General features: G+C 39.0%; 1 protein-coding gene across 3 annotated transcripts in view; it reads right to left on the reverse strand.

Moving 5' to 3' along the window:
- Positions 1 to 24,277, reverse strand: part of MACROD2 (mono-ADP ribosylhydrolase 2) — a 2,318,987-nt gene that overhangs the window by 964,150 nt on the left and 1,330,560 nt on the right. For all 3 annotated transcript variants that reach the window (XM_044928284.2, XM_025264700.3, XM_025264701.3), the window contains exon 6: positions 12,278 to 12,399. In XM_044928284.2, coding sequence (XP_044784219.2) covers positions 12,278 to 12,399 — 122 coding nt within the window. The remainder of the gene's footprint in view (positions 1 to 12,277; positions 12,400 to 24,277) is intronic.

Consider the following 24,277-nt stretch of genomic DNA (forward strand, 5'->3'; position numbering starts at 1 on the left):
TTGCAACATCGTGAAAACTGCTTAGTTGTGTCCGACTCTGAGAACCCAGTGGGCTGTAGCCTGCCAGGCTCCTCTGTCCATGGGATTCTCCAGGCAAGAATACTGGAGCGGGCATTCATTCCCTTCTCCAGGGGATCTTCCTGACCCAGGGATTGAACCCAGGTCTCCTGCATTGCAGGCAGATTCTTTACTGTCTGAGCCACCAGGAAGAGATGAAACAAAAAGTTTCAGATACTCATATAGAAAGGACTGATATTGTAAGACTGTTGAAGAAAACATAAGATAACATATTACCTAAAATTTTTAAAGAAGATAATTTGAAAGAATTCTTATATTGGAATAAAACCAAAAGTAGCCTCATAATCAAATGACTGCCAAAATGCATCTCCTAACTGATGAATGATTTTACATACATGCAACTTTAGGTGGCTAACTTTTTTGCAGTTTGCATGATGAATCAAAATTTGGTGTTATGAAATGTTGAGAACAAATTCAACCTAGGTGACATTATACTGTGATACTATTTATCCACTACTGAAGAGTTAACACGCACTTCCATAACTCTATGCATTCCAGAGAATTTCACACTCTCATTAATTACCATCTTTATAACATCTACATCACACTATACTTAAGAAGCAGAAATTTGGATGGCTGAATTCAAGAATAAAACTCTTTAGACAGCTTGTGTCTAGCATAGTAATCTATCAGGATTGAGGCTCAGCTGCCCACGGATATAACCTGCTTGAAAATTTGACTCTTGGGCTATTTTCCTTTCCCTTTCTCACTTTTTTTCTCTCTGACGGTGCTTTCCGTTTTCCTCCTAAATAAAGTATGTGTTCACAAATCCTTCTCTCAGGGTCTGCTTCCAAGGGAACCCAAATAATATATCCATTTTCAAAATCAACATAGTGAGTGTAATATGAAAGAGATATAAAAGGAAAGTGACAGAGTAAAATTCTGTTTTTTCAACACGTAAAGACTCTGGTACAATCACATATCGCCTAATGCAGCATGTAAGGAATTAAGCAGCATACAATGGAGTAGTCCACTGGTTGCTTCCCTACCTGGAATCATCCTCCAGAGGACATCTGCAGATGCAGACTCAAACAGGCGGGATGTATTGCCCACCATAAGTGCCACAGTCATCACGACTGACTGATTTTCTCTGGGAAAATTCTCGGCAAACTAAGCACAGTTCAGTTCATTTCAGTCACTCAGTCGTGTCCGACTCTTTGCGACTCCATGAATCACAGCACACCAGGCCTCCCTGTCCATCACCAACTCCCAGAGTTCACTCAGACTCAGGTCCATCGAGTCTGTGATGCCATCCAGCCAGCTCATCCTCTGTCGTCCCCTTCTCCTCCTGCCCCCAATCCCTCCCAGCCTCAGGGTCTTTTCCAATGAGTCAACTCTTCACATGAGGTGGCCAAAGTATTAGAGTTTCAGTTTCAGCATCAGTCCTTCCAAAGAACACCCAGGACTGATCTCCTTTAGGATGGACTGGTTGGATCTCCTTGCAGTCCAAGGGACTCTCAAGAGCCTTCTCTAACACCGCAGTTCAAAAGCATCAGTTCTTTGGCGCTCAGCTTTCTTCACAGTCCAACTTTCACATCCATACATGACCACTGGAAAAACCATAGCCTTGTCTAGATGGACCTTTGTTGGCAAAGTCTCTGCTTTTGAATATGCTATCTAGGTTGGTCATAACTTTCCTTCCAAGGAGTAAGCATCGTTTAATTTCATGGCTGCAATCACTATCTGCAGTGATTTTGGAGCCCAAAAAAATAAAGTCTGACACTGTTTCCACTGTTTCCCCATCTATTTCCCATGAAGTGATGGGATCAGATGCCATGATCTTCGTTTTCTGAATATTGAGCTTTAACAAACTTTTTCACTCTCCTCTTTCACTTTCATCAAGAGGCTTTTTAGTTCCTCTTCACTTTCTGCCATAAGGGTGGTGTCATCTGCATATCTGAGGTTATTGATATTTCTCTCGGCAATCTTGATTTACTAAGCACAAACGTCCCTTAACTTTCATGGTAGATCAGTAATATATTAAGTGCAAAAAGATTGTTTTTACGTACACTGTTGTTTATAAACAGGTTTCCACTTACATTACTGTCCAGCAAAACATGATCTCACCGGATGCCCGGTCAGCCCACATGCTGCAGCATCCCTGACCTGCATCCCCAACAGTGTGATTGCCCGAAACCACCCTCACAAAACGCTCCCTACAAGACAGCACTATTGAGGACCATTTAGAGCGAGAGAGAGAGGGGCAGGGAAGAGAGACATAAAGCAGCAGAGAAAAGGAAAAGGAATGGGACAATGGGTAGCGCCATTGGATTTAGAATTCCTCATTTCAAATCCCACCTTCATTTGCTGTTGGAGGTGAGACTTTAGATACTTTACTTATTGTGCTTTTGGCTCATATTCCCCATCTGTAAAGTGCAAGAAACCACAGACTCTAACTCAGGATTGCTCTGTGATTAAATAACTAAAACAGTGTCTGGCACAAAGTGAAAAACTACTACCTATTCTTATTATATTTTGTGGCTAAAAGACTGATTTCTTTCTTCTAAAGCAAACCACTGCTCTGATGTGGCCATTGGAAGATACAAGTTGTATCATATATGAAAATGCGAGTTTGGGCATATAAGTTTCCCAAGCATGATCTGTGAATGTATGATCACCCTGTGCTTCCCCGCCTCTTCATCTCCACTGTCCATCCTTGGTCACTTGCCATTTCCAGCAACAATAACCAGATGAGAATATTATTCCATATTTTGTACCCCTCTTCCGAATTGGGACATCTCCTAAGAGGTGAGTGTAGGGAAGAAGGAGGAAGGAAAAGTTCTGATTTAGCCTCCCCTGACCCTCCTTGGCAAAATCAAAGGAAACACAGGGAGTCAGCTAGAGAATTTGAATAACAAACGAGCATAGAAACGCAGGGCTGTAAACTGTAAAGTGAAGCACAGATGTAAAGTTGCTTTCCTCCTTGGTGTTTATTAATAGTAACGCCAGTTATACAGCTGTGAGAACCCCAGATAGGAAAGACACAGCCACTTGGCATCATCCTTTACAAATGAGAAAACCAAAAACCAAGACTAGATGTTATCTAAAAATATGAGAAGATGAGACTGACGGTACTGCAGAAGAGGGTGCTTTGAGAGGGAGAGCAGGCTGGGAAAATTGTGATATCAAGGTAGTCGGAGGCGTGGAGGCAACAAATTAAAGGGTCAGTTTTTTAAGGCTGAAGAAGTCTTCTTGAAGAAAGGGCTGCATTGATTGATGTGGCCTGTAATGGAAACTCAGATAATGAAATAAAACCAGCATTTAAGAATTTCAGACTGAGAACTCATTGCCATGGCAACCCTCTCAGAAGGGAACTTGTAAAAGAAAATAAGATTCACTTGACTACGCCTTAAAATGAAAACCTACACTACAGTGAAACAATTAAATACAAAATTCCAAAACTGCTCATTGCCACAGTGCCTAGAGGTATAGTAGGTCTGGCAGCTCTTGCACTAGAATTCTCAAAATTTATTGACTCATGGAGGGAACATCGTCTAGCTTTGAGGAATCTCTGTTGGCATTGGATGTTTCCTACCAGTGAAGATTTGCAATTGTTTTCCTCCTATAAATCATCTAGAATCACGCTCATATGTAAACCACAGTGGTGTATACCATTCAAACAAGTAACTTACTTTAGTCTGCCCATACTCACAGAAAACTACCAAATCCATACATCGATTATTACTTAGACTTCATGGGAAACTCATTTTTAGCCTAAGTCAAATCTGTTTTATATTTGCCTTATAATCATTTTAATAAAAACATCTATTTTTAATTACATGTTTTCATTCAAAGAAGGCTTCCCCGGTGATGCTACTGGTAAAGAATCCACCTGCCAATGCAGAGACACCAGTTCAATCACTGGGTCGGGAAGATTCCCTGAAGGAGGACATGGCAACCGATTCCTGTATTCTTGCCTGGAGAATCTCATAGACAGAGAAGCCTGGAGGGCTACTGTCCATAGGATCGCAAAGAGTCAGACACGACTGAAGTGACTTGGTACGCACACATTCAAGGAATGTCAAATTGGATACACTATATTTTGTCAGTTAAAACATTTTCTTAAATACCTAATATCATTGACAAACATGAATCTATGCCTTTTAACTGATGCTGAGAGAAGAAATCAGTTTCTGAATGGCAAGGATTAGGTTCCTAAAATTGAACCTAGTCGTAAAACAATTTGCCACTGAGGAATTTAAAATAATATTGTAAAAATAGAGAGATGTCAAGAATAAGATGAAAACCATTATATTTCTATGCTCAGTTAAACAAAAACAATAAAAGCACCACATGACATATAAGATCAGATTCATTTTGATGTTTGGCAAAACTAATACAATTATGTAAAGTTTAAAAATAAAATAAAATAAAATAAAAGATGATATGCATGCTATTTTAATAACTCTACATCAGCATCTAATGCTACATGAAATAATGGATACGGTATTATTAACTTCTATTTACCAGGACATTTTACCTAGAATTTTTTACTTACTGCCTTCAACCCTAGCTCCACCCTTGAGGTTTCACCAAGATTTTCATCAGTGTAAACAATTTCCATTTGTATATTTTATCTCATACACATTCAAAGGGATATTCTGTGTATGTTCAGTCCTCCTCCAGTCCCACAACATCCTTTTAATTTTCTCAGGACATAACATTTTCCTAGAAAGCAAAATCAGTTGTTTGCCTTCATGAGCAATTGACTGTTCATTTCTCAAGTCACGTGTATTAGAATACTGTGGTTCGGAGGGCCCAGACTTGGCCACTAGACATTTACAGGCAGTGACAGCACGGCTGCTTCTGTAAATTATATCCTAAGACGTGCCACGCTAAGTCACTCAGTCATGTCCGACTTCGTGCGACCCCATGGACTGTAGCCCGCCAGGCTCCTCTGTCCATGGGATTCTCCAGGCAAGAATACTGGAGTGGATTGCCATTCCCTTCTCCCAGGATCTTCCCGACCCAGGGATGGAACTGGCGAGTCTTACATCTAACCTGCATTGGCAGGCGTCTTCTTTACCACCAGCGCCACCTGGGAAGGTCATCATAAGATGTAAAGGAATTTAATTATTTTGTGTTGCTTTGGCAGCAACACAAAATGACTTTTAACAAAATATTTAAGAAGGATTTTATTTTCATGTTGAGTCCTGAGAGATTTACTTTCTGGAGTAGCTATCCATTCTTAAACAGTTAAAAGCCAAATTATGTAAATACAACCAAATATTTAAAACTAAAAATGAGTAAAACATTGATTAAAAAAAGAATACTGTGGTTCTAAGACTTGGATCTATTTTTTTTTTTTTTTTGATACCTATCTTTACCTTTTACTGAGAAAACCTGCCTCCTTGACTTTTCATTCATTTTTTTTCTTTCCCTATGCCTATTGCCAGAGAAGGCAATGGCACCCCACTCCAGTACTCTTGCCTGGAAAATCCCATGGACGGAGGAGCCTGGTAGGCTGCAGTCCATGGGGTCGCTGAGTCCGGCATGACTGAGCGACTTCACTTTCACTTTTCACTTTCATGCATTGGAGAAGGAAATGGCAACCCACTCCAGTGTTCTTGCCTGGAGAATCCCAGGGACAGAGGAGCCTGATGGGCTGCCGTCTGTGGGGCTGCACAGAGTCGGACACTACTGAAGCGACTTAGCAGCAGCAGTAGCATGCCTATTGCCAGGTCATCCTGTTTCTAATTATCCGCAACACTGAGCCTGACACTTTATGCCTATCTTGGAATCAAGATTCTCAAGGTTGTCAAGAATGTATACAAAAGTAAATTTACATTGAATTTTGCCCAAGGGGAATTTATGGTTGGAGGAAAATAACTGAATATTTGTAGTAATTTGGAAGGAATAAGGTCCTTCCACATACCACATCTAGGAAACATGAAAGATAGTCAGATTTTTCACATGAAACTCTCTTTATGGTCAGACTGAAATGAAAATTATGTTTAAACCCTAAATTTAAACATTCTTTCATATTAATAAAGCTGCACTCATTAATAATTCATAGAAGAGATCTGCCATTGTAAAATGAACCATTAATTTATTCATTAATTTATTTTTATTCTTTTACAACCTAAAGCAAACATGTGGGTACATATTGAAAAAGAGCTGTATATTGAAAAAAAAAAAAAAGAATGGATAGAGGAGAGAAATTTCAGAAAATTTTATCCCTCAATTAACAACAGGAATATTAGAGTATTCCTTGGCAGTCCAGTGGTTAAGACTCTGTGCTTCCACTGTAGGGGACATTCATTCAATCCCTGATGGGGGAACTAAATAAATAAAAGGAATACTATTCTTTCACAGCAAAAAAATTGTATCCACAAATGTAATATTAACCACGTAACTAACTTATTTCTAGACTGCGTTAAGTAACTATTACTTTTCCTTCCATTCTGTTTAAAAGTACCTCCTTTAAGCAAAACTGAAAGGCAGGTCCAGTTCTTTGCACCTCACTTTGCTGTCTGTTTCTTCCAACCTCCCTCCAGACCCCCTTTGAATTCTCTTCCTCCAAGCTGAGGAGTTTAGTACTTTTATCACCCTCTAATTTATCCTGCCAAAATGAAAAGTAATTTGATAAATTTCCTCAAATTAAGGTATTAGGAAATTAATTATCTGCTGATCTCATGAGTATTTGCATTTTAAAGGAAAATTGCAGAGAAAGAACAATGCCTGACCATCGTAAATTACTCATTAATTATGGAATTTCAGGTTTCCGTGAGAAGATCTTTTAAAGAGATGAGAAAATTAGAGCATACTCTCAAATTGTACAATGCACATGGTGACTGGGCCTATTTATTTTCCTGGATTGTCAGAAGAGTGAGACAAATCATACATATTGAGACAAACATTACATCCTGTAGGCCTTCAGTTCCGTTCAGTTAGTCAGTCGTGTCTGACTCTTTGGGACCCCATGAATTGTAGCATGTCAGGCCTCCCTGTCCATCACCAACTCCGGGAGTTCACTCAAACTCAGGTCCATCGAATTGGTGATGCCATCCAGCCATCTCATCTTCTGTCCTCCCTTCTCTTCCTGCCCCCAATCCCTCCCAGCATCAGAGTCTTTTCCAATGAGTCAACTCTTCGCATGAGGTGGCCAAAGTATTGGAGTTTCAGCTTCAGCATCATTGCTTCCAAAGAACAACCAGGACTGATCTCCTTTAGAATGGACTGGTTGGATCTCCTTGCACTCCAAGGGACTCTCAAGAGTCTTCTCCAGGACCACTGTTCAAAAGCATCAATTCTTCGGCACTCAGCTTTTTTCACAGTCCAACTCTCACATCCATACATGACCACAGGAAAAACCATAGCCTTGACTAGATGGACCTTTGTTGGCAAAGTAATATCTCTGCTTTTGAATACGCTGTCTAGGTCAGTCATAACTTTCCTTCCAAGGAGTAAGCGTCTTTTAATTTCATGGCTGCAATCACCATCTGCAGTGATTTTGGAGCCCCCCAAAAATAAAGTCTGGCACTGTTTCCCCATTTATTTCCATGAAGTGATGGGACCAGATGCCATGATCTTTAACCCAACTTTTTCACTCTCTTCTTTCACTTTCAACAAGAGGCTTTTTAGTTCGTCTTCACTTTCTGCCATAAGGGTGGTGTCATCTGCATATCTGAGGTTATTGATATTTCTCCCAGAAATCTTGATTTCAGCTTATGCTTCTTCCAGCCCAGTGTTTCTCATGATGTACTCTGCATATAAGTTAAATAAGCAGGGTGACAATATACAGCCTTGACGTACACCTTTCCCTATTTGGAACCAGTCTGTTGTTCCATGTCCAGTTCTAACTGTTGCTTCCTGACCTGTATATAGGTCTTAGGAGATACCTAAAGTGTCTTGGAATGCAGTATTATTATTATCAATCTTATTATTGATTAAATAAATGAATGATCATGTTATTTGGTTTACTGCCAGTAAAAGTTTGAAAAATGTATTCCTTTGGATAAATGAGAGTAAAGCAGACATCTTGACCCTCTGCTGTGATCCCAAAGCCTTTGGCTTAGGAAATGTGGTACCATCAAATATTTCACTTATTCACTTCTAATCTGACACAGTAAAACATTTATGCGTGATTTTGTGAAGCTCCATGGCTGAGGAGGTTGTCAGTTCTAGAAAATGAGATGCCCAGAAGTCAGGGTCTCTGAATGTGGGTCACTAAGATGTTGAGCTTATCTGTAGCTGCAGCACAGCCTAGCTGATCCAGACCAGTAGAATAATATATTCTATTTATGACAGTTGTTGCCTAAAAGGCACTTTGTTATATATTTTGTTCCTCCTTATTCATTTTTGTAGCTTTATTGTGAAACTACACAGAGTGGAAGAAACTGTGATAATGTAGGAGAACTTTAAAGTTAAAAATTAGATTACAAAGTTAAGACAGCTACACGTGGTGACAAAATTAGTGTAATTTAATTCAATTCAGTGTATCTACTGAGCCATAAACGTCTGTGGTATGTTCTGTGCTGTCAATACAGACATGAGTTGGTTATATTAACAATGATATTATTAATGATTATGAATAAGATGATACTAATAGTTATTAACAACATTAATACTTTCAGTTGCCTAAATACAGAATTATGAGCTAATATAAAATATATACTGGCTCTGTCCCAAGCACCTGGCACAGAGCTCCTGGAGCCTTTGTAATTTCTGAGGTGACAAGACCACTGGGAGCACCCCTTGTTCTAATATTCGTCTTTGACTCCATGACTGTCACAGGGCTCCTAAAACCCTGGCAAATCTCTAAGTGATGAGCATCAGGAGCATCTGTTGTTCTCGTGAGTTGACCCTGAGTGGGCTTCTGGATGACCTGTGGATGGAGGCTGGTCACCAGAACCAAGACATGATCAGAAGCTTGGGATTTCCGTTCCTATCTCTCATCCTCCTAACAGAGGAGACCAGCTGGAAATGGAGCTAATGATTGATTGTGCCTGTATTCCCAGTTGGCGCTAGTGGTCAAGAACCCACCTGACAATGCAAGAGACATGGATTAGATCCCTGGGTTGGGAAGATCCTGTGGAGGAGAGAATGGCCACCTGCTCCAGTACCCCTGCCTGGAGAATCCCACGGACAGAGGAGGCTGGCAGGCGACAGTCCCTGGGGTCCCACAGAGTCGGACACGACTGAAGCGACTTAGCACGCAAGCACGTGCCTCTGAGTAAGTCTCCATGATATCCCAATAGTGCAGGTTTGGGGAGTCTCCCAGTGGGCGAACACATCCAGGTCAGGCGGGTAATAACCCACCCCAAAAACACGGGGGCAGAAGCTCCTGCACTCCCGACCCACCCAGACCTAGTCCTGTGTATCTATCTGGCTGTTCAGCTGAATCCTTTATCACATTCTCTGATAAACTGGTAAAGGCATATAAGTGTTTCCCTGAGTTCTGTGACCTACTCTAGAAAATTAACTGAACCCAAGCAGAGGGTTGGATCATTGGACCTTCCAATCTATGGCCAGTAGATCAGAAGCACAGGCGATAACCTGAGCTTGTGACTACTGGCATTCAAAGCTCACATGTGTGCATCTGCATGTGTGTTGCAGTATGTTTTTGTTGTGTTGTACAATAAAAGATGTGTCCAGTATGATAACTTTTCTAAAAAGTTTCCATTTCCCCCCATATGACAACAGTTTGATGACATTAGTACCATTAGATTTTTAATGATGGCCAAGAACATGACACTCAATATAAACTAGAAAGTTCCATTTCCTCCTTCAAGAAAAGAAAGTCAGTCAGCTACCACGGAGAACATTATGGAGGTTGTGTGAAATACCAAAAATAGAGTTACCACAGGATCCAGCAATCCCACTCTTGGGCATATATCCTAAGAAAACCATGATTTGAAAAGATACATGCACCCCAATGTTCATACGTGATTTACAATAACCAAGACAGGGAAACAAGCTACGTATCTGTCACCAAGTGTATGGATAAAGAAGAAGCAGTATGTATATACAATGGAATATCACTCAGCCATTAAAAAGGATGAGATAATGCCATTTGCAGTAACATGGATAGACAGTTTATCATACTAAGTGAAGAAACTCAGACAGAGAAAGACAAGTACCTTGTGATATCACTTATACACGAAGTCTAAAAAACGTGATACAAATAAACTTATTTATAAAACAGAAACAGACTCAGACACAGAAAGCAAACTTATTGTCACCAAAGTGGTGGGGTAAGGTAGGAGTCTGAGATTAAGAGATGCGTACTACTATATATAAAGTAAACAACAAGGTCTTAGTGTATAGTACAGGGAACTATATTCAAAATCTTGCAATAACTCTTAATGGAAAACAATCTAAAACAAATATATGTATATGGATCACTTTGTTGCTTGCCTAAAACTAGCACAACATTGAAAATCAATATACTTCAATTAAAAAAAAGAAAGGAAGGAAGATAATTTTTTATTTTTAGTATGAGACAAGATATTTAATGGCAACTCTAGTCAACCATGCAAGAATGTAGTGATTAATTTAGCTGGATATTTTCCTTCATATTTTGCTGATCTTTCCCATCTCCATTTTTATTCACTAATATTGGAATGACTTCACTTAAGTGCCACCACCTGATAATTTTATCCAAGTAACATGCAATTAACCCCTCAAAATCATCATCAAATGCATTGACATAGACCTAATTTCAATATCGGGACAACTAGAGTATCACACTGTAGGGTATCTGAAAAGTTAATTTAACTTAGTCCATGATTCTTTCACTGTTTACTTTGCAGTATCGAGTAGAGTAACTACTTGATAAGATGTGATTATTTTAAGGTCATAATAGTTAAGAGATGTTTAGTTTTCCTGTTGAAAGGATGAGTGCTGTTTATATACTGTCTCTGATGGACTAGCCTCTTCTTACTGGTTTCAAGGAAATTATTAGAGATGCCAGCGAATTTGTTAGTAAATTCTCTTCCGGTCTCGAGGATCATATGTCCCAAATTGGAAACTTCTATACATATCCATTTTCCCAAGCATTTCAGCCCCATTTGCCTCTTTTAATCAAAAAGCTATATTATTGACAAAATATTAATTATTCCCAGAATGTTCATGCCTGCTTTGATTGTTGTTATTTTCATGTAGAGAACAAAATGAGTCAACTGGTTTGGTAGCTTGCTTTGCATCATTCTCTTTGAACTTCAACTTTCTCCTCTAAGATATAATAGGGTCTTATCAATTCATTTGCAAAGAGAAACATTTTTTTAAATCAAAGGATGAAATGAAATATCTAGCTCTGTTAACAAGGAGGAAAAGATGTAAAAGGCAGCATAATTGGCTTGAAAAAAGTCTTCTTATTTTAAGCAAACCCACTAATGTTCATTGGAAAAGGCCCTTTATAATCATAATAATTCACAAAAAGTACAGTGACCATCCAGTGTTATCTAAATGTGTCTGACTCTCAATGCTCCTCGTGAAAATAATAAAATCACCATAAAACCACCACTTCTGTGAACTTGCAAGGAATACTGATCCATTCAGCCTGTTAAGAAGGCAAGTGTTTATCTTCCTGCCCCATGATTCCAGCAAGGTTATCATCTATCTGAAAAACCCAAGGGATTCTGCCCCAATTAACTTACTATTGTGTATTTACACTCTCATTTTTCTCATAGTTTTATTTTCCTGGTGTAATTGAGATGTAATAAATGTAGGGCATGTTACAAAATAAAAGCAGGTGAATAAACACCTCCAAATCCAGCTAGAGAAGACCCCCTTTCATCTCAGCCTACTGCTATGGGAAAAGATTGGATCCACATTGTCTGAACTCTCCCACCTAAATGTAGAAGGGTAAAACGTAGAAGGGATGTGGCATATCCAAGTACAGAGCATTAGTTTAGGATGACCAAAATCAATCTAAAAGAACAACATCTTTCAAGTTAAAACACACACACATTCATGAACATTTTCTTCAAAAGATAATGACAACAGGGAGAAAATAAATTTGATGTGATGATTCCAGTTCTGGGTTGCTATCATCTTAAATTCAAAATAATTAAGCAATTATGTCAGACATGCAAAAAAGTGGAGTCATGATATCCAATAGGCTGTTGCACTTCCTAAGCTGGTTAAACTTAGTTTTCCAAATAACGGAAATTATTTTCTATCTTCATTGTGGACAAGATTGATTTCCAGCATATAAAGGCTGAAAAAGGATAAGAAATAGCATAAAAGTACTTACAACTGATCGGATGTTATTTTCTTTCACTAGTTTCAGAGACGATTTATAGCAATTGGCAAGGTCTTCCTTGTGGGAACCGTTAAGGTGGCCTCTTGCGATTGGCCCTACAGTGTGGATGACATCTGCAAAGGCAAAAGGAAGGAAAAATAGGGTAAACAGGAAATTTTTGCTTTTCACATAACCGTTGCTTTATTTATTTTAGGTATTTGTTCTGGAGTTTAGAGACAAGCAAGCTAAGAAATATTGATGATGCAAATGCTTCTGTGGTAAAGTATTTTAGATAGCATAGCTTTTTAAAGTAGGCAATATTCCAGGAAGGTGACAATTATGTAAAGGAATCCCCTACCAGTAAATTGTTCTATTGTTATTGGTCAGATCCAAGCATAACAAATTATAATGTAAGATGTGCATAATTGGTACACTGCTGCTGCTGCTGCTGCTGCTAAGTCACTTCAGTCATGTCCGACTCTGTGCAACCCCATGGACGGCAGCCCACCAGGCTCCCCCGTCGCTGGGATTCTCCAGCCAAGAACACTGGAGTGGGTTGCATTTCCTTCTCCAATGCATGAAAGTGAAAAGTGAAAGTGAAGTCGCTGAGTCGTGTCCGACTCTTAGCCACCCCACGGACTGTGGCCTACCAGGCTCCTCCGTCCATGGGATTTTCCAGGCAAGAGTACTGGAGTAGGGTGCCATTGCCTTCTCCAATTGGTACACTGGCAAAAGACAAATCCTCAGTATGAGATAAACAGAAATAATTGCCTACAAAGCATTCCGAATTGACATAGGAAGGAAGAACCAATGTTACATATCACCTTGTATACAAGATAATAGTGTCAGACATTGTAAAAACTATAAAGAAGGGCAAGTTTCTGAAAAAGTCAAAAAATAAAATAATAATAATCCTAAAAGTAATCATTTTTAAATATCCATAGCAATTTACAATGCAATCTACAAATGCTCACACACATAAGATATGCTGGGGATAACGGTTCATAATAATTCTCTAACTTCTAGTTTTCACTATAGTAAATCTCAAAAATCAATGTATACCTCTCAACCTCTATTTATATTTAAAATACAATATTTAATGCTTTTGCTTTTGCATATAAAACCAGTCATTCTGGCACACATAAACTTTTAAATTTAGGAATTTAATGAAATAGAACCATCCTCATTTTAAGTCAATAAAGATAGTAAGAAAAAAACTAAATTTTAATCCAAATTACTTGAAAAGGCCTTTATTACTCCTGCTTCTCAGTCTTATCTGTTAATCTGGATTATCAACTCATTCCACTGATGTGAATAACAAGAACTGATCAACTTTGATGAAAAAGATAAATTCAGTCTTACATCATTAGAATATTATAATGAAATGAAATTACTTGCTTTGGCTAATTAGTACCAGTCAATTTCAAAAACAGTAAAAAGAATAAGAACACTTTACTAAAATACAGCTATGGAATAGTTAATGGTTTTAAACTGCATATGAAATTTAAACAGTGGAAGAGAAATCAGGAAGAAAAAAATCTTTGTTGATTGTCTGCTAAATGTCAAGAGTATTATTTGATGTTGAGAAAATCCCCAAATGTTGATTTCAACTTTTAACAGCTTTAAGTAGTATTTAAACCCTTGTTCAGATAATGCTGACGATGATATCTTGTGATCAAAATAGGCAGAAACCTTATTAGTGAGTACATGCAGATGTTTATTTCAGACAAACCTGGTTTTAAAGTGAGAACTGCTATGATACAGAAAGACAAAATAGAGGGAGATTAGGTTAAAGACACTTACTCCTTGGAAGGAAAGTTATGACGAACCTAGATAGCATATTCAAAAGCAGAGACCTTACTTTGCCAACAAAGGTCCGTCTAGTCAAGGCTATGGTTTTTCCTGTGGTCATTTATGGGTGTGAGGACGGTGAAGAAGGCTGAGTGCCGAAGAATTGATGCTTTTGAACTGTGGTGTTGGAGAAGACTCTTGAGAGTCCCTTGGACTGCAAGGAGATCCCACCAGTCCATTCTGAAGGAGATCAGCCCTGGGATTTCTTTGGAAGGAATGATGCTAAAGCTGAAACTCCAGTACTTTGGCCACCTCATGCGAAGAGTTGACTCATTGGAAAAGACTCTGATGCTGGGAGAGATTGGGGGCAGGAGGAGAAGGGGACGACAGAGGATGAGATGGCTGGATGGCATCACTGACTTGACGGACATGAGTTTGAGTGAACTCTGGGAGTTGGTGATGGACAGGGATGCCTGGCGTGCTGTGATTCATGGGGTCGCAAAGAGTCGGACACGACTGAGCAACTGAACTGAACTGAGGTTGTATTTAGCATAGGCTTGCATGCACATGCGCGTGCACACGTGCACACACACATACACACACACTAATGTTTTTGTGTGTAATAACAAGAATTGCAACATGATTGCAACATGATTTCCCAAAGCAGGTAAGATATGGGTTTAAAGTGAAAGTCGCTCAGTTGAGGCTGACTCTTTTTGTCCCCATGGACTCTACAGTCCATGGAATTCTCCAGGCCAGAATACTGGAGTGGGTAGCCTTTCCCTTCTCCAGGGGATCTTCCCAACCCAGGGATCGAACCCAGGTCTTCTGCATTGCAGGCAGATTTTTTACCAGCTAAGCCACAAGGGAAGCCCAAGAATATTGGAGTGGGTAGCCTATCCCTTCTCCAAATGATCTTCCCGACCCAGGAATCAAACCCTGCATTGCAGGTGGATTCTTAACCAACTGAGCTATTGGGGGAGCCCCTTGTACCTATATTTAAAGTTTTACCATGATTTTAATATGCAAACTGAGTCCAACCTACCTTATAAGTGACATGTAGTACAAGATACATCTTGGGTATCTCAGTTACCAAAGAATATTAGACAGTAGTCAAGAATTTTTAGAGATGAAAAGGACAATATGGAAAAATCTAATCCATTCTTCCCTTGCTCAGTGGATCCGTAGGAGAAGGAATTATGCCCAAAGTCACAGATCAATATAGGGAGACACACTTTCACAAAGGCAATATGACTGTGAATTAACTTTTCTCAATACAGCTGTTTGTTGAAGGAAATAGCGTACATTTGTATATATAAAGTTTTCCATGCTTACCATGAATTCTATTCCTTTAGCCTCATACTTTGTATACATGCAAATTCTCATTGGCTATCACTATGCAAGAAACTACCCTAAAACTTGGTAACACATTTTATCTTAACAAAATCTTCCAACAAAAACATGTTTTCTTAACAAAAATCACCACTTGATTATTTTAATGACTTTTTTGGATCAAAAATTCTGAAATGGCTCAGCTGGAGGGTCTGGCAGGCATGGAGCCCAGGAAGAGTCACAGTTACGCAGCAGCTAAGGCTGAGCAGGGGCTCACCATGGGGGCCGGTTTGGGTTTTCTCATGAAACCTCAGAACAGTCGGATTGCTCACGGGGCAGCGCCGGGCTTCAGCACCGAGTGCCAGGACTGGAAGCTGTGCCATCTTGGGACTGACACAGTCACCATCACTGTGCCCGGATTAGTTACAACTGTCACACACTTCCACCCATTTCAAGCGGACTGTGGACATGTTTTAAAATGGGCACAATGAAGGACTCCCCAGACACCCGGGGCTTTCTTTGGAGTTAGCAGGTTTATCAAATATGAAGTCTTGAGGTAGATGAATAAGATACCATAGGAAAAGCTGATATGATTATTTCCATGCAGGTGTTCATGAAAACAGTATGGGGGTCCTTCAGAAAATTAAAAACAGAATTACCATGTGATCCAACAATATACTTCTGGGTATTTATTCAATGGAAAGAAAAACATCCCCAATAGATATGTGCCCCTCCGTGTTCACTGCAGCACTGTTCCCAACAGCCCAGCTGGTAGCTCAGCTGGTAAAGAATCCGCCTGTAATGCAGGAGACCCCAGTTTGATTCCTGTGTAGGGAAGATCTCCTGGAGAAGGGATAGGCTACCCACTCCACTATTCTTGGGCTTCCCTGATGGCTCAGATGGTAAAGAATCCACCTGCAATGCAGGAGACCTGGGTTTGATCCCTGGGTTTGGAAGATCCCCTGGAGGAAGGCAGAGCAGCCCACTCCAGTATTCTTGCCTGGAGAATCCCCATGGACAGAGGAGCCTGGCAGGCTACAGTCCTTGGGATTGCAAAGAGTCAGACATGACTGAGCAACTAAGCATTGTGCAGTTCATTGATATAATCGAAGTTTCCAGTGATGGATGAATGGATAGAGAAAATGGATTATATATATATATATATATATATATATATATATATATATATATTCCATACACAATGGAATACTATTCAACCATAAAAATGAAGAAAGTTCTCCCATTCATGAGAATATGGATGGAACTTGAGGACATTACGCTAAGTAAAATAAATCAGAGAGAGGAAGACAAATACTGCACTATCTTGCTTATATGCAGAATTTTAAAAAGCAAACAAACAGCAATCTCATAGACACAGAGAACAGATTGGTTCTTGTTAGAGGCAGGAGATAGAAAGGAAGGCATGAAATGGATGAAAGAGGTCAAAAGGTACAAACTTTCAGTGATAAAATAAACAAGTTCTGGGAATATAATGCACAGTATGGTGACTGCCGTTGATAATACCATATTGTATATTTGAAAGTTGCTGAAAGAGTAGATCTTGTAAGTTTTAATCAGAAAAAAGAAATCTATTTCCAGTATGAAGTTCTCAGACATATTATTTTAATAAGTCAACTGCTGATTTAATTTTTTTAAAAATCAGAACTAGAGGAAGATTGAATATGAAATTAATATGCTTCCTATTTGCAAATACAATCCAATTTGGAGCTCACAGTACACCTGTAGCTCCTAGATAGAACTGCCTGGCCCTGCACAAATTTTGGGTTTTCCTCTGTCTCAAAATCTGGCAGGAACTTGTAGGCAAATGAGAGGGCAGGGATTACTGTTACAGAATCAGCATTATGTCTCCCTGTGAGCCATGACAATAATGCTGTTTCCCTGAAATGTCTGGCTCTGCATTCCAGAAAGGAAGAGCAGCCTTTGTGCACTTGAAGCCCTTTCTTACACAACTGAGGAAAGCCAAGAAAACAGCAGTGTGATCTGCACATTTCATCAGCACTTCAAACGCAACCCCTGGAAGAGGTATGGAAAACGAGATGGCAGGCCCTTGCGTGCGTTATCTGACGAACCTGTGGCAAGACAAATGAGCCTGTTTTTGTTCATCTATTTCTGAAATCAATCAGCCTCTAAATCAGCTCTTTTGTTTTGAAGCTATAACCACCACCTTGTGCTCCCCCAGCTTGTTCTACCCTGGGAAATTAGTCTCAAGTCTATAGAAAAGGAGGGTAGGATGGAAGGTCTGCTTTGAAGGGGATGCCGGAGGGAGCCTGCTTTCATTTCCAAATGTGTAAATTGAAAAATGTGCAGGTGGAAGGCCAAATAAATATTGAAAGCAGTAGAATCATTTACTAAGATTCGATCAGACTTCTGCTTGATAAAACAAATGCAGCAAAAACATTCTCTGAAAAAATATTAGCATAATGAATTTTGAAACAAATGAGGGAATCTATATAGGTTGCTCTCATCGTTTTCCATTTGAGAAGCAACTGTGCCGCATTCAAACTGTTAATGAACAGTCAGACCAGAAGTAGAATCAATTACACATTGCTTTCATTCACTCCATTCTTGTATTCATAAGCATAATCTGTCCACCTAACCGACTGCATAATGATGCCATGCCCTGTCAGTCATATTCAAATTGCATGAATTTTAAGAAGAAAACCAATGCATGGGATTAAATTGATTTTCTTTTCTACAACCACAAAACCAAGCACTAAAAGTATTATTTGCAAATCTTATTGGCCAATTTATATGATAAGCACCACCAATCTATGACCCAAAACAGAATACTTGAAGTTCGGTTAACGGGAAATTGAATTACTACCTGATAGCATTACAAAGTAAATGCTGCCTTTTCTTTCCATATAGGTCAATGTTTTTCATATCCACATTTTCAAAGCTTGTTTTTATTATATTTCAAGAAACAATCAATTGTCCATAAGATGTTCCTTTTCAACCTACAGCAGACATCAGTGAGATTGTGTTTCAGCTTCAGCACATTTCTAAGTCTGGATTATTCTCGTACTCATTTCTTCAGGTACACGTTTGATTTCTTTCCATGCTTAGAAAGACTAGTCATACAGCTCTGTGCATGGGTTTGGGATAAACTAGCACTTACAATGCTATTTTCTAGTCTATTTTCCTTTGAGTCTGTGAGTTGAGCTTGTTGTTTTTGTTTGTTTTCCCCTTCAATGTTCTTAGTTACAAAGGACTTCTAGTTTACTTCTCTGAGCCTTCTTAGATCTCTGTGTCTAGGATTAAATATACAGTAGCTAAACACCATTTGCATTTTACAGCTGATACGGACACACAGAATACACTGTCAAAACTTGAACGAGTACACTCAATTCATTTTCAGGCTTGAATCCCATTTTTACGTGGAAATAAGATAGCATTGTTTGGGGCATCTTGTATTGACAATGTTTGTGCTTCATTGACTTCACAGTTGTGAAGTTTTAAGCTTAAATTGTGAGGATCAAGTCTTAAAATAGTAGTTGAGCACTTTCTACCAAAAATGTTATCCTTCAGATTAAAAAGAAGAAGAAGAAGGAAGGGGCAAAGCCCATTTGAAATTTGTTACCAGCTCTCCTTCTTCTGCCAAAGATTTATTTTAGATCAGTCCTAATGGGACCGTGTCCTCTTTCAACCGGACACCTACACATAAGGGTCTATTTGCAATAATATAGATTGCATTTCTATAAAACGGATATCCTATGGTCAGCCATTTATAGGATCTTTGAGATTCCACAGGACACTGGGGGCATATGTCCAACAGAGAGGGGTCTCAGAGAGACTGTGGGAAGCTGAATTTTCTGCAAAATTCCAACATTTCCACCATCATTTTAGAATGAACCAAAAGAGAACACATCCTAGAAGGAAGTGAGTCAAATACATGGTATTTGTAATGTTTCAATAGGAGGGGTTGAGAGGAGGTAGAAGCCAACATAGACAATACGAGTTTTTCAAGGAAAATAATAATAAGGCCTTTGTTCCAGTTCAAGGGATGGGCAGCAATTTGCAGCTTTTTCAGAGAGATGTAAAACCAGTACTTTATTAAGAGGCAAAGGGAAAATGGGCTTTAAAAATTCTATGTAGTCAGTAACAATAAATGAATGTCAGTCCCCACTGCAAGGACGTCTCCACAAATACAGAATCTGGGCTGGGACTCAAGTGCCAGAGGAGTCAACTTGCTTGCTTGTCACCAACCTTCCTTTTCAGCTCCCTTGCCACCCCACGTCTGGACAAGAAAGATTTTTTGCCATCATTCCCTCAGTCATTAATTCTATCCTTTATTCAATGAATAAATTCATGAAGTGCCAGGTACATAAGGCAACTGCTCTACACACTCACAGCAAACAGCTTGTGAGCTTTTTCTGACTCCACATCTTTCCTGGTATCGAGAAAGCCCCTCCACTTTGCCTCTCAAAATCCTTCCCATCCCATGAAACTAAAAAAAAAAAACAAAAAAAACAAAAACAAAACTGACTTTCTTTGAAGATATAATACATGAACGCCACTACATGAACTAAATTGAACTCATTTCTCCTCTTTTGGTCTCCAATATCACTTATGTTTGACCATTTACCTGATTTTTAACATGAACATTTCTGTACACATGACTAAGAAGATTCCATCAGTCAGAGCTCTTCAGTAACACAGCAAGCATTCTGCCATAGGAGGCAAGTGATTTCCTGTTATCGGAGGCAATCAAACATGACTACATATGCATCGAGTCCTTCTAACTTGGATGCTATGATCCTGTGTTTCCTGGCTTCACATATAAACTCTACTTCCACTGGAGAAGACATGACCCATCTATGCCTGAGTCTCCCACAAAGCCAAGAATGCTATGGGAACCGTTGCCTAATAGATAATTAGTGAATTTGTGAGTGGTTCAGTAAAAGTTGGCCCAATGTAATCAATCTAACCAGAGATGATACACTGGATTAGAGGAAACAATGAGGTGGCATGGACAGTCTGGACTGAGCAAGCAGTGGAATGTAGTTTGACTGGTTCAGATCATTCAACACTAATTTTTATAGAGCTGAGAATCTGTTTCTTCACAGAACGACTCAGCAAAGCGTCATCAAAGATTTCCTAATAACTGGACTACAGACAAACAAAACAAAACAAAACAAAGCACAACTATAACACCATCACACTTTTTAATAAAAGCTAAAAGATTCTTCCCAAAGACTTCCAACAGGAAAAAAAAAAAAGTGCAGTGATTTTTTCTTTTGCCTTTTTCTGCAAGAGATAATTAAATAAATGCATTGTAAAAATATGTCACTTCCCTCATCTGCATATGGTTCATTTTAGAATAAATTAGCTTTGTTTTAGAGATTGGTTGTGGCTCTCAAATCACAAAATGGAAAATTACAGACTCTCTACATGTCTTCTCAAAAACTTAATGGGATCACTTTTCACATTGCTTTAAAAAGTGACATTTGGGTATAATAAACACACCTTTCCATCAAAATAAACCAGGTTTAACTGCTCCCCGAGCTCAGTCCATTCATAAGACAGTGCTGGGCTACAGCTACTCCATACAGTAATAATTGTGCTCTCTTTTGGGTTGCACTTAAATGGTCTACTCATCCACACAAGGTTCCACACCTAATTATATAGAGGAACATTTGTATTTAGAAAAGACAGCTGAGGACAGAACATTTTAAGAGATTAACATCGATTCTAGACAGACCCCTCAACTCCCCACTTGTGTCCCTCACAAGCATCCTATCTACTTCTTGCCTATCAAAATAAAAAAAGAAAGAAAGAAAGAAAGAAAGAAACACATTGATTCTAAAAGAAAGAATACATGGAAATCTGTATACAAAGAAGTTGCATTTTTCATGAGTTCCCTTATACAAATTCAATGATATGAACAAGGGGTTAGAAGGGGTGAAAATGACAAAATGTTTAAATAGTAAGGGCAATTTCACTAAACATTTCCACAGTGAGTGTCTGCTCTAGTATGAACATAAACTTACATTGCTGGACCCCAGGAAATTAGTCTCTGTTTTCACCCAACTCTCAGATATGATTGGTTCTTTGTGCATAATAGAAGCAGTTTTCAAACTTTTTGGCTTCAGGACTCTATAAAGTCTTAAAAATAACTGAGCACCTGTGAGAATTTTTGTTTTGGTGGGTCATATCTATCATACGGGGCTTCCCTGGTGACTCAGTTGGTAAAGAATCTGCCTGCAATGCAGGAGATGCAGGTTCAATCCCTGGTTTGGGACAATCCCCTGGAGAAGCAAATGGCAACCTAATACCAGTATTCTTGCCTGGAAAATCCCATGGACCAAGGAGCCTGGCAGGCTATCGTCCATGGGGTCGAAAGAATCAGGCATGACTTAGTGACTAAACCACCACCACCATATACCACACAAGAAAACAAAAGGACATATATGGTTTTATCAGGAAAATGATGCTATCACATGTCAGCTAACTTCTGGAAAACTGCACTGCACACTCAAGACAGAAAGAGAGGGAAAATGCAAACAATTTCTGAGTATTATTATGCACATGGTTCTGACCTCACAAATCCCCTGAAAGAGGTATCCTTAAACCACACTTTGAGAACTGCTACACTACAGTTTGTTGCTAACAGATCTAGTAACTAAATATAAATATCGCCACTTCTATGGAAAATTGACACCATTAACTACTATACCTGGTTCTCAAGTTTGAAGAAGCAGTGATCTCTTTCAGTTCTACAGGGGAAACTACATGTACTGGACTTGTTAAGAAATGGTATTTCTCTGCTTCAACTTTTGTGTGAGTTAAGGGATTTTAAAAGTAATCTTGCATATGTGTGTGTTAAGCTGGGCTGTCGTGTCCAGCACTATGTGACGCTATGGACTGTAGCCTGCCAGGTTCCCCTGTCCATGGGAGTCTCTAGGCAAGAAGACTGGGGAGGGTTGCCATATCCTCCTCCAGAGGATCTTCCAACCCAGGGATCAAACCTGAGTCTCTTAAGTCTCCTGCATTGGCAGGCAGGTTCTTTGCCACTAGTGCCATCTAGGAAGCTCAAAAGAACAATTTTAACTGAATGCAAAACTGTCTTTTGGGTCTAAAGTATCTCAATCTTAGAACCTAATTTCTCTTTCCACTTCTGGTGAGACAGTGATCAGATCATTTCTACTTGCCAACATCTTTTGAATAAAAAAGTTCTTGTTAAATAAGCAGTTTGCAAGGACTCAAGAAGTCTAAGATGACTTTCAACTGATTCTAGTAGAGAATGAAATGGCAGACTCAGCTTTTTAAACACAAATTCTCCAAGACAACCCAGGATAAAGTGGAGAGGGGTCCTTTAGGATCGTGCATTCCCAAGAGAAGTCGTGACCACGGTTTCCTTCCTCATACTTCCTTCGTCATAGAATGAGTTGGAAGCTACCGAAGGGGAGGAAACCAGCTAACATTAAGCCAGATTGGAAGGAATGAGAAAGGGACAGACAATTCAAGAAACTTAAAAGGTTCTGGCCAATTTTGATGGTTTCAAGGTGGATGGGAGAAAAGAGAGAAAGAGTTGAAATTCATCCTAAGTAACTTCACTCTGGGTGACGGAGGGGATGATAGGAATGGCAAAATCAGAAGAGAAATTGAGACCCAAATTATTGTAGTGTTTGTAAGTCTTCTAGAAATCCATCATTAACATAAAAATAAAATGCAGAAAGGGGACAAGGATAAGAGAGGATGAGTAAGAGAAACAAAATGTGTACAGTTGAAGGTAACTAATTTTCCTCTCTCAAAGTACATTTTCCCCCTCCTTCCCTGCCTATTTTGGGTCTGACATAGAATCACTCAAGGGAACAGAATATAACACTGAGCCTTTCAAGCATAATTCATTGTGAGGGTAAGATTCAAAGAGGTCAACAAGTGCTTCTGCAAGATTATTTAGTGGAAGCCATTAATGTAAAACCACTCTAAGAAAACCAAGATAACTTTTCACAGTGATTCAGATGCTAACAATGAAATGCCTGCCTGCGAGCTTTGATAATTAAGTAATGAATGCCAGATTTCAAAAGAAAGAAATACCTGTAAATGAATAAATAATATCTGGTGCTTGATTCTCTAGTAATATACTATTGTGTAGGCCAATGAATAAACATTCCAATTTTTATTTGAAAATGGGTTCAAGCACAAGATGATATAATAATATGACTGAAGAGGTGCTCTGGTGAGAGAAGTAAGTGGAGTGGAAGGATGAGTAGTTTATTATGAGTAGGAGAGTATTGTAAAGAAGTCTTTAAAGACCTCAGAAAAGGATGATCACTAGAATGTGACCATCACATAGTTATAATCGGATAGGATGATACCAAGAAAGAACAAGAAAACAAGTCTTCATATCCCAATGGGAAATCCCACTCACTGATTAGGCAAACTTGGTCAAATTAGTTTTCCTTTCTTCTCTGTAAAAAACAGAATAATATTTACTTTTCAAGTTAATAATGGGGAATAAATTAGCTATTATATGTGAAAGCATCCAGCACAGTACCTGGAATGTTGTAGGAGAACTCCAACTTCACTGATTATTATTAATACTTACAGTTAAATGTATTCACAGTGTATATAAATAGCACAACAATAAGCTCTTTCATATTTAATCAATATTTCACCATTACACCCTCAAAATTCCTAACTATTCTTAGAAACTGATTATGTCAGAATTTGTACTTTACTGGCTTCTTTGCTTCTACTATTTCTTGGACTCCTGGTTTTCTCTTTCTTAAACTCTTTATTTCCCCCCAAATATTTGAGTAATTCTTTCAGAGATGATCTGTAGCTAAGAATTTTCTAAGTCACTGGATTTTTCAAAAGCTTTTAGTTTGTTCTCATTCTGAATGTTAGTATTCTAGTATCTAT

This window comes from Bubalus bubalis, chromosome 14, assembly GCF_019923935.1.
Source record: "Bubalus bubalis isolate 160015118507 breed Murrah chromosome 14, NDDB_SH_1, whole genome shotgun sequence".
NCBI lineage: Eukaryota > Metazoa > Chordata > Mammalia > Artiodactyla > Bovidae > Bubalus > Bubalus bubalis.